Here is a 17,226-nt window from a genome sequence, read left to right on the forward strand (position 1 = left end):
GAGAGAGAGAGAGAGAGAGAGAGAGAGAGAGAGAGAGAGAGAGAAAGAGAGTAATGCTGTAAAAAGTTTCAAATGGTGGCATTGGAAAAAAAAATGCCAGAGAGAACTAAATCTGACAAGTCTAGTATGTACTGTGCAGCTAAATGAAGAGAGTGAGGGAGAGAGATATCGAACTCATCATTCAAAAGAACTATCAATGTTGCAATGAATAACAAATTCATATGCTATACTATATTTATATAGAGCCACATTGTGGGATAATCACATAGTATAATAATTAAACTGAAATGTCTTCTAAATGTATTAAAGAATAAATACTACTTACCTGTGAATGTTGAAAATGTTTTTCAAAGATGAAAGAAGTATCGTCAAAAGAAAGTGGAAAAAGGGGGACAAGTGACAAGAAAAAAATGACAGATAGAACGAGAGTTATTATAAATTTCAACAAAATTGTTCATATTACGTTTCAAGATTTTTCATTCATAATTTCAATTTGTTAGATTTGTTCGGGATTTTATGTTGCATGAAATAAGATGATTTGCTGTTTACTCATTATCAGAATTACCGCATAATCCCAGTACGATAGAATGGAACAAGATGAGATATTTTACGGATATTGTGAGCGCAGAAAATTTACACACAGACATACACCACACACACACACACTAGAACATTCAAAGCTCAAATATCAACATGTAGATTAAATTGGATCGATAAAAAGGGATGATGAGAGAATGATAAACGATTATTATTATTATTATTATTACTGTATCAAAATTTAACAAACAAGGAAATGTGGAAACAAATTAAATGATTGTAATCACATTTTTTTTCGAAAATAATCAAGTATTATGTGTTTTATTTCAATATCTCTTCGGTTTCATCGAATAACATTGACGCAAGAATGTTAAGCGCGTAAAATGTTACGCAAATTTCATTACCATTCGAATTAGATTGAACACACCCACACACAAATCAATACGTATGTGAATCGTATTAAATCGGATTGGCATGTCTGATGGAAATCGTAAAGCCAATTTGTATATCATATTTTATACATGTAAGGAATATTGTGTTCCACGTGACTATGCATATTTTATGTCGGAAAATGAACGTCTTGAAAATAATTCATCGAAAATTCAACAGCTATGCCATATTCAATAAAGCAGTATCTCCGCTCGCATTTAGTTTCCATTAAGACTTGAGTGCTTGAATTCTCAAATAAAATATGACAGAAAATTTGTTATTTCATTGGCCATAACAACATATTCGTTTTGAAATCTCTGCAAAGTCTTTCTGAAAATAGAATATGTGACATAGTAATAATCTAATTATTTCTCAACACTAAAACTCTCTTGGACGTATATGACAGTAAGTCACACAATGAATTAAATAAAATACTTTGAAGCGTTGTCATAATTTTCGTTATTCAACCGAATGTAAGTTGAACACATATCATCATGAGTTTGGAAAACGATAGAAGAAAAATGGAACGACAATGATGAAACATTTTCGATTTAAGTATTGTAAAATCGTTCCTCATCGTTTTGTAAATGCATTTAAAATATTCCGGTTTATTTTGATTGTCAGCTGCAAGACGTCGACATCTATTACGAGCGATAAATGTACCAAATTTACTGCATTCAAAAAAAATCGTAAGCTTCTTGGCACTTATTGGTGAGTATTTACATAGTTCTCCTGTTTCGATTATATTCCATCATGCTCGAATCCAAAAAAATCGATGCTATATTCAGTTTGACTTTTTAAAGTAGTAAATAGCGGTAAAGGAGTAAATAGTTGTTGTTTTGTTGTATTTCGAAACATCCGTGTATAGCGGTTTATAGTTCTGTTGATTTTGTAGCAAAAGAGATAAATTCACAATAAAAACGTCTGGTTATCATTTTATCGGTATGCCTGTTTTCTTAAAGTTTGCATCAGTCTATGTATTTCGGATGGATATCCATCCGAGATATTTTAGAATATCTGGATATTTAACGCAACTGCACAAAGCCAGAGCTGTGTGCGTCGCACATATAATCTACGGTATGTCGCTACACGTAAAATACAGACACAGTGTGACTGTGTACGTGCGGCACTTGATACACATATACATCGCGACATACCGTAGATTCTATTTGCGACGCACACAGCTCTGGCGCTGTGCAGTTGCGTTGAATATCCAGATATTCTAAAATATCTCGGATTGATATCCATCCGAAATACATAGACTGGTTTGCATTGTAGATACGAAGGGTGGAATGGCATTTTTGTTAACATGGTGACAGGTTATGGCTCAAATATGAAAATCTTCGAACAATTTGGCATTTGCCTTTATTTTTGTTCTATTTTTAAATTATGTATTTTGTAGATTACTTAATACTTACCAAAATAATTTTGATACACAGGAATATTGCTCTCAAAGTCAAAAGAGTTAAAAATGTTGTAAAATTCAATTAGTTGCTAACGATGGCTATTTAAATTCGGTATGTGTATTGGAACTTTTATGACCAATTTTCTATAATGAACTGCTCGAATGTGTTTAAAGTGCAGCCAGCATTTTATGGCCATTGACAGTATTGCATAAAAACAACGGAGCAAGTTTTGGACAGCGGTATAAGATCAGTAGAAATCTGTAAATTCGTGTGCTACATGTCTCATTTATAATTCAGGACACACAATTACAAGTCCTTTCAAAATAGAAGATGACAAAAACGTCGAATGCAATTTTAAATAATTTATTTGAATAGAATTTGGTCTCGAATTCAAAGTAATTGATTTTTTTAAATTTATTATTCAATACCAATAATTTCGTAAATGTATTTGTAATTTCCTTACACATATAAATGCTAAAATGTACAGAACGTCATCGAATGTTTCGTAATTTTTTCCAAAAAACGGAATGTGTAAAGGTAATTATAACTATGTGATTCTCTTGCTGATACATTTATCACTTACAATTTCAAAATAAAAAAAATACATAGCTATGAACAACATTTTACTTAATATGTATGTTTTTAAAGGACGAAAAAAGTGGAAATTCGTTTAATTTGAATCCAATTACAGCAGTGAAATGATTTTAGGTCAGGCAGAGTAATCGCTTCCAAAGTGGTGGTTTTTTTCTTTCGTTCATTGACACAAGCGCATGCCAAATAGCTGTATCGAAGGCCTCTTTCACATTTAACTGTTCATTCCATTGAAATGATCGCGATGCCAATGGTTCGTTCAATCGAAAAAAAGAAAAAGAGAAAAAACGTTATCAAATGTTGGAATTTAAACAAAAATGAAGTGCATAGTTATTTGATGTGGTAGCTATCGGAATTTAATATGTGTGCATCGGATGTATGTGGATTTCAGGAGGAAAATTAAAATTGTTACTTTTTGCATCTGTTTTGTGGTTACTATGTGGCTACTGTTGCATGAGGAAAGTGTTCGATAGATTTTATTGAATTTTGATAAAAATGGCACAGTTACTATGAGCTACGCTTCAAGCAACTAGCTTACGTATATAAAATAAGATATTGACAAGTTATTGTACCAGATTTTTTTTTAGAAAATTCTGTTCAGGAGTGTATCAATATTATCAGGTTCATGTACAATATATGTACAGCCGGAACGGCATACACATGTATATAACATGCTTGGAACGACAAAAAAGAAACACTAACGAGAAAAAAATATGCTGAAAATACGAAGAGCACAGCATCATCCCTCAAAGCGTCGCATAAATGGAATATTCTGTTTCTGAATGACATGACCTATAAAAAAGAATCCAGCATGCAAATAATATACAAGTGATCGAACATACAACCAAAAATAGATGCCAAAAAAGTATGTTTGGGAACCGTTTCGCATACGTAATTCTGTTATGAAAATATGCCATAGCAGATAGCACCGCAACGAACATTCCATGTATCGAATTCTGTTTTTTTTTGTTCTTGTTGTACACGGCATGTAGATAGTAGATGCAGTTCAAGCTAATGCCACAGAGAATATGGATGAGGATAATACTTACATTTGCTCGAGACGACGTTTCAATATATTTTGCACCAATCGATGTCGCATAGTCCCATGCAATAGCAGATGAAACAGGTTTTTCATTTTTTGCCTGCGAAATAAAGAGAAACAAATGAGAAAAAAGCAGAAGATTGGAATCTGTGATTTGATTGGGGTGAATTTTCTTTTCTATCTATGTGTGCAGTTTTTGAATCAATAATTCCAATTTTGGCATGTCTGTCATCGCGAACCTTATAATGCAAAATTCATGGAATAACAAACAAATAAAATGAAACAAAATATAGTACCGCACACAAACACTATCACACCAAAATGGGGGGATATTTACCAACAATTTTGAAATAACTCCCGAATCGCTTCGCAGATCAGACTGTGTACCAATGATGACAATGGGCTTGTGCGTTTTACGAAAGATTGGCTCCCATTTTTCACGTGCCGCTACAAATGTGTCCGGTTTGATGACCGAAAAGCACAGTAAAAATACATCACTGTCCGGATAGCATAAACGTCGCAATGGATCTAAAAAGTCTTGTCCCGCTGTGTCGGCCAACTCCACTTTTACAGGATTCTCATCCACCTTTACTTCAACTAGAGAGAGAGAGAGAGAGAGAGAGAGAGAGAGAGAGAGAGAGAGAGATTGAGAGAGGGACAAACAAATACATAAACAAATAATACAAACAGAAAACCAAGAGTGAGCAAACAAAAAATGTCGAATGGTCACCCAATTTTAAGTTGTTCGCATTAACAGTTGATTTACTTACAGTTGTAAATGTCGGATGCGGTTGGCACATGTTCTGTTGTGAAACGATGCTGCAAATACGCCAATATTAGATTCGTTTTTCCTACCTTCTCGTCACCAACGACAACACACTTGATTGCATTGCCCGATTTCTTTTGGCTCTTTTTAGTCTTCTTCGATGCTTCTGCAAAAGATAGAAAAGAGCAAAAAACACACATTTTGTAAAACATATCGAATATCTTAATACATAATACAAGCTATGAATTTTTCCTATATGTAACATGAAACTCTATTTTTCAAACTCTCTTTCTTCGTTATTAAAATCAAATTCGTATCTTCTTCCAATGTGGGCTATTTTAAACGTTTTTTTTTTCAAAATTTGTTGTTTTCCAATCAAAACAAAAACAAGATCCAGAGAAGAAAAAGTTGGAACAACTTCACATGTTGACTGTGAAATGTAATTGACGAAGTTTAAGTGAATCAAATTCATTGGCAATCAGTTAAAAGTTTGAAGTTTTGGATTAGGGATTTCGTAATAATTCCACATCTCGCTCAATATACAACGAGTTAGTGAATGTTTTTGATTACATTTGACTTTGATTCCACGAGAAATTTGATAGCATTAAACCTCAGGCAAGCAGTAATTTTATTTGCGGATATACTTTACTTGTATAAATGTCACATACGTCGCACACACTATATACGTTTAGCGAGCGAACCATACATAGAGTATCAGTTTTGCGTTGACTTTGTAAAAGTTTGAGTAAATATTTCAATTTTGTCTTTTGAACAATTTGTCATTCAATTTTGACCGAATGCAGTAACACAGTTTACTCTCTCTCTCTCTCTCTCTCTCTCTCTCGTCTCGTTGAAACTGATGTTGATTTCGATCCATACAGCATTCATTCTTATGTATATATATATATCTCTGGGTGTGTGCACTGCACTTATCCCATTCATTCCGATTTCGATTGTAGCATTGTCTATCGCTATCCGTGTATACCAAACGGCAAACTTTAGTTTAATGGATATTTGTTGAAAATGTTTGAACCAAAATTACAATATATTTGTTGGAAAAAATTGTCGAAAAATGAGCAACAACAATTTTTACGCAACAAAAGTGAAAAGTGAAATAAAAATGACCGAATTATTGTAACAAAACAACATTGAACGAATAAAGAAAGAGATTTATAAAAGAAAAACGAGCATAAGAAAACAAAAAAGATTCGAACACATGAAGAAAAAAAATGTCAAAAAGACATTTAACAAGCATAAATGAGTAAAGATAAAGAGAGAAAAAAGCAATACATACACACACACACACCATTCATTGCTAATTCCATGAACGTGAAGAAAAGGTGACAATGTTATGAAGAGACCGGGGCAAATGTTAGATTATTTTATGAATCAATGGCATAAAATGCGCAGTGAATAAAGACAAAAATGTTCAAACACAAACACACACATTACATTTATCATGTCGTCGACGTTCGAAGAATGGAGAATTTCTACAGTTAAACAAACATTTCAAATCCCATTGAGTTTTTAAACTGGTCTCTTTTTTTTGGAACATACAATAATAATACACAATGTGCACATACAAATGCACACAACATATACATACCTGTTTTGGTTCGGCATTTTTCAGTTTTTTTCTTAAGTCGTCGATCATGCTCTTTCGCTGGGGCATTTGCAACGGCTGCTGTATCTAACACACGTCTGTTAGCGCTTTGTGCATTGTCATCGATTACCGCTGCATCACATCGACGATATAACTGCATGGTTTGAATGCATGCAACACATTGCATCACATTGAGCGAGCGCACAAAAAAATAGACACACATAGAAAGGAGAAAAAAAAACGCCACATATTTTGTTAGAAAGTTCAAAGCGAATGGATAATGTATTAATAATAATAAGATTGTATTTATATATTGTGTATGGGGAATGAAGAAAAAGGATGCAAGAATAGAATGGGCGTATCAAAAATGGTTTGTTCGAACCGATATATCGATTCGTTATTTCACACGGCTGCCAAATATAGAAGAAAAACTGTGTTGAATGACGTCAAAGGTATCAAATAAATTAGTAAATTGAATAACAATAAAATTGGGTATGGAATTAATGTTAAATCGTAATTTATTCGGAGTAGGACGATGGATAAAGCAAAACAAAGGATCATCATATGTTATGTGTTTAAGTCATAAATCCAAATGTGACCGAATGTATTAAGGAAAATGTTTTGATGTCAAATCACTTCGTCGATTTACGCACGGAATCAATGACGAGTAAAAAAAAATCAAAAAAATGGATAAAAAAAGGGATCGAAAAAAGAAAATCAATCGCATAGAAAGGGCATATTGGGATGGGGTTTTATTTCATTTTCCCGTTTTATCTGTACATCGCACATTTGCACGGGCACATAATAATAATCAATCGACGTCGATTGTAATCAACGCATACAACAACGTACATTGAAGAAAAAGTAAAACGAGCATCGTAATCAATGTTGAAATTTGTCTATACTTACATCGTTTGCGTCTTCGATATTTGCATCCGGATCGATTGGTGTGTATTTGGTTGTTAGAACAGATGTTGCCGTAGAATGTTTTATCACAGAATCGTTTTTTACTTTGGACGGCAGTGAATAGCATGCTTGAGAATGTACGCCGAATATAAATGGACCATTGTCAAGCAAACGATTCACAGGGCTTGGTGTGATTGAGTTGATTTTATTGCAATTGTATTGTTGTTGGTGATGATGATGATGCTTATTATGCATTGGCTCGGGCGATTGTTGGAATCCGTTGTCGTTTGTACTGTTTGTAATTTTGTGATGTGTTTTGCTGTTTTTGTTGTTGGTGGTGATGGTGCTGCTGTTACCATTGCCACTGTTGCCACCAAAACGTGACCATTCTTTGAAGAAGCCACTCTTTTTTTGAATGACATTTTGTGATGATTGAATTTCTTTGTGCAATTGATACTGATTTCCATTGAATTGATTGTGATATTGGTCGTTTGGATCTTCATAGTAATTCATTGATTGTGAATGAGAATGATTGCTGCGGCAACTGAAATTTTCGCTTGAATTATTGGTATGAAAACCAGAATCGTCATCATAATACGGCAAATGACCACTGGTATTGTCATCGTATCCATTCGATTGATGATAGCGTAACGATGAAGCATTCGGTGAATCGGGCGGACTATTATTACCATACGGATAGCCAGTGTGTGTGTTACTCAGATTTTTGTATTGGTTCGCCACAAAATTGAAATCATTAAAACCGTGCATTAGCTTGTAATCGCTTCCTATCGTCTGTTTTGGCTTTTTTGTTTGCTGGATAATTGTCGCGGTTGGTGCATGATAATGACCTTTTGGTGATGAATCCAGCAATGGTCGTGTTGACCGATTGAACAGGTGATCTCGCTGCATTGTTGTCGCTCAACTATTTTGATTTATCACTTCCGATCTTTTTTTTCGCTCTGTCTTCGCGCGTCTCTCTCTCTCTCTCTTTTTCTCTCTTGAGTGCCAGGTAAATAAACCAGTCTTATTTATTGATTAATGCAGTTTTTTTTATTTGTGTATCAATCTAAAAGGATGAAGAAGAAAAAAAGAAATTCAATCATATTATTTAATTTGAAAGCAGGTGTTTCCGTATCTTTGTTTTTCACTCTTTCGACACGACCAAACCAAAACTTGATTCAGGTGGTGACATACGAAGTTCATTAACAAAATGCCAACGAATTATTGACAAAAAAGGAAATCTTTCGAAAGCCAGTTCAAGCGAAGTAAGACTAAACAAAAATAAGCCACTTCGATTTTATTTAGCAACTTAATTTCGCGGACAACATTTCCAGAGCCAAGGTGTTTACGTGTCTCTCTCTCCTTTTTTTAAACACGCTTTATGGAAATCACAACCAAACAATTAAATTAACCAAAAATAGAAGCGAATCATACAAAGAGTGTACGGAACACAGTACAACGTAAATAATCGCTTTATTTGGTCAAATTGCAAAAAAAACCGAGTACATGTATGTCAATGAATGAGACAAGAAAACATCTAAACGATTAAGTTGAGTGCCAGAGCAAGCATTGGGTGTAAAGAAGCCATATCCAGTGCAAATAGTGTGCTGTCTGAGGTTGGCCGTGTACATTTTAATGCGTTTCCTTTCTTTCTCATTTCACCACAATTCTGGAGTACAGAGCAACCAAGTAAATACAGAAGAGTAGCTCCAACAGAAACGACGAATGTGAGTTGATGTCGGAAGAGAATATTTTATCTTTTATGCAATGCGCGTGTTAAGCAAATTATGAGTCATTCGGTTACACAAACAAAATTTATTGAGCATACCATCGCGCTTCACTGATAAAATATGCATTTTTATAGTTCTGAGCGAGCTATTTTCAATATTTTTCATTCTCTTTTCAATTCATGCCCATTTTGTGTACTTAGATATTGTTTTCGACATATTTCAACGGCTAAACACATTAATGATATGCACGTTACAAACTGAATGTATTTTTTGTTGTTGTTGTTGGTTTTTTAAGTCTTTGCTGTATGCACACGTTTAGTAATATGTGATGTGTAAGCGATATATTTTGTGTTTGTTTTCTATGAAATTTCCACATACTGATCTCATTTGCGTCAAGCCATTCGACCGATTACCTTCATTTAACCATACAGCATTGGACTGAGATTCGATCTTTGCCTTTTCGTTGATTGTTTCTACGGTCGGTTGTTGTTGTTTTTAAATAAATTTTCTCACTCGAATAAGTTTTTATAAAAGAAAAGTAGACAACATTGAAAAAAAACACATACACACAATTCAATCGAAACGAAAAGAACGAGAAGCAACAACAACATTAACAACCAAAGCAAGTTAGGTGCGTTTGAATGACTCGCATCGCTTCTCATTTTACCGTTTGTGCATTCACGTTTCAAGAAGACAAGAGAAAAAAACGACAACATTTTATCGTCCATACTGTGTGTGAGTGTGTGTATGGATGTGTGGCGATGGTATTATTGCTCATTAGCCGTCAATCATTTGCCGTGTTTGTGCATCTCAATCTAGTTGGTGTTCTCGGTTTTGTTTCAACTTTACAGCGCGCAGCCTTTCAAGACCCACAAAACCGCAAAATAATAAACAACATCGTACAAATACGTAGAGAGAGAGAACAACGTGTTTTCATGTTTGCTTCTGATGCTCCTGCTTGTTGCCTTCTCGCATACGCTCAAACGAAGGGAAAAGAACACATTACAAAATGAACAAAATGTTAGGTAGATAGCGAGCGAATGAAATAAAATAAAACAACAAACGGCAGAAAACATAATTTAACCGACGATTCGGTGAAGTCAATGTGTGTCGTTGGTGATGTTGAAGGTTCTGGTTTTTGGTGCATTACTGCATATATCATGTTATCAAAGTGGTTCGTGGTCGTTTGTTCGTTTCGAAATTGAAATATTCTCACAAATCCCAAAAGACGAGTGAGTCATTACTGTGTTCCGGAAGGTGTCATTAAGTCGGCCAACATGATGATGTATTCGGAGAAATCAGATTTTGTGGTGCATTTTCAAAAAAATGTTCAACGAAACAATTAAAAAGAAAAAAAAAACGATTTTGTATGCAATGGACAGAGTCCATTTGGCACTTGGCACACAATCAAATGAACACTTCAGTACGAATAAGTATGATTGCAACAAGCACGATACTATTTAGCTGGAATTTTATCTTATTTTACTACCAATGCCATTCTAATTGGCATTTACCGCATGCATTTCTCTATACCTCCCTCTCTTTCTTGTGTTTAGCTAATGAAACACTGGTTTTCGCATAATTTCTACCGATTGCAACGAAGTGAAGTTACGTTTATACATTTGCAACGAAAAACTGTTAATTTACGAACGCAATAACTCAATACTTGCAATTTCTTTATGGCATTATGAGTAACAGCCATTAGGATTTGTTTTTATTTTTCTTTCCTGTATTTGGTTGTTGTTGTTGTTATTGGGAAATATGCTGTTTGCCAAATGAAGACGAATAACCATTGATTGATCATTATCGCGTTTGCAAGTTCAAATGAGATAACGGGAATGCTATTTTTAAGAAAAGTTTCTTGTGTAGGATGGCTACGCAATAAAATATTTGTTTCATAATGCTTCAACGAATTTTATTACCAATCCAATTGGAAGTTTTTAAGAATACCATAAAATAATTGACGCCTGCTTTTGTTTTCGAGACGATTATTGACGTACGTTCAATTGAATCTTCTCGAAATAATGGCAAATGACCTTTACCGAAGAGACTGTTATGGCTTCTTAATTGCATAGAACAGCAGAATAAGACTCTAGCCAATGTCATAAATAGAGTCTACGCGTGAGCGCAAGAACGAAAGAGAAAGATATATAGCATTGCAACACTCAGCATCAATAATATATTTTTCAATTCAGAATCCGGAGCACGTTCACACTTTATGATCGATTTCAACATCAAAAATTGCTTGCATCGTGTTAATTACATTTTCATTAAATGAAGTTTGCGTAATGGCAATTCTTGCCCATTCACTTTAAGTAAAATGTTCATTTGCTGAACAACAATACAATGTGTACTGTACACCGTTGTCTATACACTTAAAAATTCCGATGTTAATTCTCCTTTTGGCACAGCTGCTCGATGCGACGCATTGCACACACCAATATATTCAAATTAGGTAAAGTGATGGAGAGAAAAAAAAACACGCATCGAAGGGTCGACTACAATCGACAAAGACATGATATGACCGGCATTCAAAATGCTTTTGACTTATTTAACGCACATAAGCCGCTTGTCGTGTTCGACCATCAATTAACATCATTTCGTTAAACAACCGCACCACTGAATTAACCGACAACATTTCGCACATACAACGATTTTATACACGTATTGTGAATCGAAAACTAAAATACAAAAATGCTAACAATTCGAACGAGTAGCGAAATGCATCTGTTTCAGTTTTTACAAGTGTTTTTTTTTCGCTCTCTTTTCTGTGCTTGTTTCTTCCAATGGCACTACTTTGTACACACCAAAAAAACTGAGTATATGAGTCATCATTCTGACGAATGAAATTCACATTAGCAAAATGTGTAACCGCATACATCAATATAAATTTTAAAACAAAGACAACGATACGAAAAAAAAAACATGTTCGAAAACCATCGGCCTCTTTGTTTTTCTCTTGCCGTGTGGTTTTTTTTTCGGTTTCTCTTGCGAAAATCATGAATGATTCGTTATACATACTTGGCGTGTATCTTTTCTATTGTTTTCGCATGTGAGAATTATAGGTAGTTTTATAAAAGGCGACTCATTTTTCTCAATACTTTTTTTTTCTGCTGTTGTTGTTCACTCGCTTTATTGTTTCATTTCAAAAATGCGAAAAATCTTCGGTTAATTTAGATATTAAATTCAACGGTCTTCTTGGCCTTCACTAGTAGCATTGTTTTGTATTCTCATTCGCTTCGAAAATTTTGCGCTATGCTATTTCATGATTCGCAAAACATTGGTCGATTGGTTCGATACAGCCGGATACAGCAATGCTTTGAAAAGCGGAAAAAGTTAGATCGTCGCAAATGTCTTCACTAGTGTTTTTCGTTCGAATTGTGAATTTCTATTTATTTTCTATGGTTGCCGTGTCGACTTTATTTTATGGTGATCAGTGACACGAATACCCAAATTGACAATAACAACCTTATTAAAAATGGTGCGATGACATGGATTTCAACGACGCACGACAATCGAGCAATTTGATTTTGCATTTGAATTATATCGAATCAGCGATAGCGAATTCAATTATAAGTGATTACAAAGCAGACGAAAAAGAAGAATTTAATGAACACACATCGTGAATTTTGTTTCGTATACAATTGTTTAAATAAACGTCCTTGTTCAATACATGCAAATCAACACTTGTACTATTCAATCGAAATGATAATCGCCAAAATCGAAATTATGTTATGATTATTGTTTGTCGAATAATAAAAATAAATTCGTTTTTTTATATCGCTATTATCTTAATTGATGGGTTTTTTGTTCGTTGCCGCCACTGTCGTTGTCGTCATCGGCATACAGCAGAATATTAACTTTATTCGATGATTATTTTGCATGCAAATTTTTGGTCAGATTAGGATGTATACATCGCAATTTGAATGGTATGTTCATCAGTTACGAAGTTTTGGCGTTTGAACTTCATTATTCTTGAAGAGGGGGAAAAAACGAATTTCCTCTCTTCTTCATCATCTGCTTTGGCGCTTGATCATTTGGAGTTGAAAAAAGAATCTGAAAAATGTTTTGATTTTCGATTTTATACGAAAAAAACGGCCACAAAGCATTTACATGAAAGAGACGGAAGTTAGCAGTGCAAGAAAAGCAAAAGAAAGATAGCAAGCAAAATAAAAAAGTATAAAGTATCTCAGGCCGAAGGCACTTTTGGCATTTATTCGTTTATCTGTGTACGTATGTGCAATTTTCTTTTCTTTGCGCTCTTTATTTTTGCCGTTTTTCATCTACTTCTTCGTTGCCATGAATGTGTGTGTGTTGTTTTTTTCTCTTCGTTTCACCGTTCCGCAATTCTTCGGCTATTATTGCTTCTTTGCTTTGCTCGGGCTCTTTGCTTAAATGCACACACAATGGTCTTGAGAATGATTTTCAGTATCTTTTTTTATACTCATATATATTTTTTTTGTTGAGATTTTTTTTCTGTTTCTCTTTCTTTTTTTTTCATGTCGTTACTTACTATCTTTTTTATGTATCTCTCACAAGAAACCACACACGTTTCAGGCCATCATCGTTACAACAAATAGCTGTTGGTGGAATAAAAATTGTGCAGTACATCGACGAATCGACATTTTTTTCTTCTATCTAATCAAATCGTGAACTAAGTTCGCCAATACGTTTTCGTTTCTGTTGTAAATTTAAAAAACAATTCAATATGCACTTTTCAAGCTTCAAATGTCTGCACAAACACAATTGAAATTCATTCGTTGTCTTGATTGTTTTCACGTAGCACAAAAATCTATTTAAAGTAGTTTCACTTTTTCTGCGTTATTTCACTTTTGGGATCCCGATAAATTCACTGAGAATTAAAATCACAGCACTTTTCTGGATGAAGAGTAGAAAAGCAAACACAAAAAGAAAAAAAAAACATTTATCTGAACGTACTCTCTGTGTACACTTCTTTTTTCATCATTTGAGATAAAAACTGCAATCGGTAAGTCGGTTGACCTGTTGCTTCGAAATGTGTAAGAGTTCTTTTCCTCAATTTTATTGTTTCATCTTGTTACGTCTCTCGATGTCGGCTGTTCGTTATGTTACTGTTGCTGCTTTCAAGTTTTTGATTCTCTTCCCGAATAAAAAAAAAAACAAACTACACAGCGTATAATCGTATTTCGTGTGTGAACACTTTTCCAACGTTTTATTTCGTTCGCACGGTTGATGTGAATGTGTGTACTCTTTGTTGTCGCTAAGTTGTTCGCTTGTGTGCACACACGTTCATACAGTGAAACGGTTTTGTGCATTTGTACGTTTTACCGATCGTTTGACACATACACACCGATCGACTTTTCACGTATGTATTGGTTGTTCATTCTTTTTTTCTGTCTCTGCTTTGGCCTGTGTGTGCTAATCGATCCAGACATGCATGTGAAACAAATGAATGTGTTGTTATTTTTGTTAATGTTGCCCATTCCATTCTCTTCGTACATCTGTGCCCTACGTGCGTTTATATAACGATCACCTTTTGGCATGAGGTTGTGTGAGTGCATGTTTTCATATTCTCTCATTCATTCAACTTTACCTCACTTTACCTGTCGTTGTTTTCTGCGGTTCTTGATTTCACTTTTCGGTTTTCATCACCGGTTGAACTTTCATCGGGCAAATCTTGTATTTCATGAATTTTCTGTTTCAGACGAATAACATTTTGGTTTTATCGTAATTTCTAATTGCAAAAAAATCAGTTTGAATAATAAAAACATCAACGCCCAAACGTAGTAAAATTCAATCGTTATTTCTTGATGAACTGTTGTTTCTTTCATAAAATCAAACCTCAAGAGATCAATGATCGAGCAATTCGATTTCTGTGTTTTATATTTAAATGCATTTAATTAATTGATTGATCAAAAGAAAACGTGTATTTCATCGAATCTTCATGCAACATGTTTATATATATGTTTATATTTAAAAAAAAAAAAACGCATGACTGACTCCATCAGTTGAAGCGGAATGTTCAAACGTGAAACTTTCAAGTGGAGCTGGTTGATATTTCGTTTAAATCTGTTATGGAATCTATAATTACATTTATTTCGTTACTAAAACATTGCAAAATTTCACATTGATACCAGTCATGGAATGGATTTTAAACGAGAATAAAAAAGATGAATTGTTCAATTCTTTGGAATATTTTGATCAATAAGAGATATTATTTACGTATAATATTGAATAAGAATTCTGTTGTTTTAAGTGTCGCAATTGATTCGATCCTATTTGTTTCATGGCAAACGTCCCCATTGAATAAACAGATGTGTTTTTTTGTCATTTTTTCGGAATATTCTATAGTGATTCATTTTTAATTGGAAAGTATGATGCCAATATGCGTAATTCAATCCACACGTTTATTGTTAGTTATGTGTTGATAAAGGTGTCATTGCAAACGGTTTCGGCAATGTAAGTGCGGCAATATGCAATTTGTGTTCGGTCTCATTTACATTGTTGACAGCCGAATTAATGCCTTTTATTACTCATTTTGATTTCTATAAAGACACATCATTTTCGGTGAGCATCATAATTTTACAAAAAATTCCAATACTTTTATTGAACGTGTGCTCTTAATAATCGTATATAAAGGCATAAAATCAGCAACGCATCAGTTTCAACGAGCGCATCAAGTGTAATAGATTGTTCTTCAAGATGTTCGACCGACAAAGTGTAATTTTTATGCTGATTATCAGTGTTTCGATTATGAATATTGCAAGATGTGATTATTATCCTTGCGAAATAAATGTTATCTCTCAGAAGCAGAAATATTTGAGTCGAATCCGAGAAGTTGATAATAATGTACAAGAAGACAATATTAAGACGTTAACAGCATCCAAATATGGTGAAAGGATATGTGCATACATGGTTTTTAAAAACAATCGATCATGTATGCTGAACGATTACAAGAAGGGCGGTAGCTCTTCCCGTTCTTATAGCTGCAGTGCTGCTTGGAGCTACTAAGTTCGAAATGAAAAGTCAGCGAATTACGCACAATGCAATGTTTGGAATTAAAAGAAAACTTTATGTTCAATATTATAATATGATTATAATCATAATCTTTGGAAAAATTCCCAATGTATATAAATTGGTATTGATAAGATAATAAGCAATAAAATAAAATTAACAAGGAATTCTTTTTTATAATTATTATTTTCCGTCCATCGTTCATTTTTAGAGACATTTTGGCATTTGATGGCTTTGCCAAACCAAGTTCATTTTTGTTCCACATTTGAAGTTGAATAAGATTTCATTCAATTAAATGTTATTTGAGTTATTAAAATGATTGATTTTCCATATATATCGGCTCAAAAACGACGCTTGGCTCTACAGATTTATTATGGAGCAAAATAATCGGCTGGAGTAAACTGAAATCAGAGAATTTATGATCCGATTTCAATTCCTTCGTAGCTGAATTTTTGGGTGAAGTACAAAAAACATAACGATTAAAACTAAAAAAATCGAATGGGCCAAAAAACATAACGTACATTTCATATAGTGCTAACAAGTGTACTATCGTAGAGAAAAGTGTACCACCGTATTATTTTACAAGCTCCAATTTGGAATTGAACATTGAATTTCCATTTTTCAGATTTTTTCACTTTACACTAATTTTTTTGTTATCTTGATCGATTTTTGAAAAAAATTATGACTTTCCCATTGACTTCGGTTTTGTATAGACATAAGAAAGACTTCCAATTTCGTCGAGAAAAAATAAATATGATCGTTTTCTCTCTTGTTTTCGTTGATTGTCACATTTTAACACCTATATTTTGTTCAAGTCAGCTATTCTCTGAAAAAACAAATGTGGAGATTTTCACTACGAATCGATTAATATCTATGTCAATATTTTGAATATATTTTAACGCAGCACATCGCAGTCAAGAATAAATAAAACGACGTAGATTCCAAAGAATGAAGAACTACCAATACCATTTCTGTTTTCAAAACTGATAGTTTAGTTGATTAAAGCGAATTGTGTAGTTCAAAATGTTACCAAATCAAATTGTCAATGTTTTAAAGATTTTTGATATTTTTGGTTATAATTCTGGTTTATCTCGGCTACATAAATATCGAAAAATTATTTATTCTCTACACATAGCGTTTGCGATAATTTTAACGTGGTTTCAAACGCAATTGTTTCTAATGTATTACGCAAAACTTTTGCTCCTTGAAGTGATTAGCGAATG

General features: G+C 33.8%; 1 protein-coding gene and 1 long non-coding RNA gene across 3 annotated transcripts; one reads left to right on the plus strand and one right to left on the minus strand.

Moving 5' to 3' along the window:
- Positions 1-2,771: 2,771 nt before the first annotated feature.
- On the minus strand, positions 2,772-14,207 carry LOC116339764. 2 transcript variants are annotated; one of them, XM_031765800.1, is made up of 7 exons: positions 13,949-14,207; positions 7,284-8,346; positions 6,378-6,528; positions 4,776-4,937; positions 4,343-4,602; positions 4,013-4,105; positions 2,772-3,181 (listed from the first exon to the last, which is right to left on the minus strand). In XM_031765800.1, exons 2-7 carry the CDS (start codon positions 8,187-8,189, stop codon positions 3,077-3,079), a joined length of 1,677 nt encoding a protein of 558 aa, XP_031621660.1. In that variant the 5' UTR covers positions 8,190-8,346; positions 13,949-14,207; the 3' UTR covers positions 2,772-3,076. The 2 variants fall into 2 exon arrangements, with proteins under 2 accessions (XP_031621660.1, XP_031621659.1); XM_031765799.1 differs by having other exon boundaries at positions 13,524-14,207.
- A 1,215-nt stretch (positions 14,208-15,422) lies between these two features.
- On the plus strand, positions 15,423-16,186 carry LOC116339837. The gene is made up of 2 exons (XR_004201027.1): positions 15,423-15,556; positions 15,629-16,186. It is a non-coding gene; the product is annotated as an uncharacterized LOC116339837 (long non-coding RNA).
- Positions 16,187-17,226: the final 1,040 nt, after the last annotated feature.

Source organism: Contarinia nasturtii, unplaced genomic scaffold, assembly GCF_009176525.2.
Source record: "Contarinia nasturtii isolate CC-2019 unplaced genomic scaffold, AAFC_CNas_1.1 Cnas_scaffold_533, whole genome shotgun sequence".
NCBI classification, from domain to species: domain Eukaryota; kingdom Metazoa; phylum Arthropoda; class Insecta; order Diptera; family Cecidomyiidae; genus Contarinia; species Contarinia nasturtii.

What these genes read in the sequence shown, in the direction of transcription:
- LOC116339764 (XM_031765800.1), bottom strand. Translation starts at nt 8,189, where the DNA reads ATGCAGCGAGATCACCTGTTCAATCGGTCAACACGACCATTGCTGGAT. An exon ending in AAAATGCCGAACCAAAACAG is followed by an intron (nt 4,938 to 6,377) that starts GTATGTATATGT and finishes TATCTTTTGCAG; the next exon opens with AAGCATCGAAGAAGACTAAA. An exon ending in CGCATCCGACATTTACAACT is followed by an intron (nt 4,603 to 4,775) that starts GTAAGTAAATCA and finishes CTCTCTCTCTAG; the next exon opens with TTGAAGTAAAGGTGGATGAG.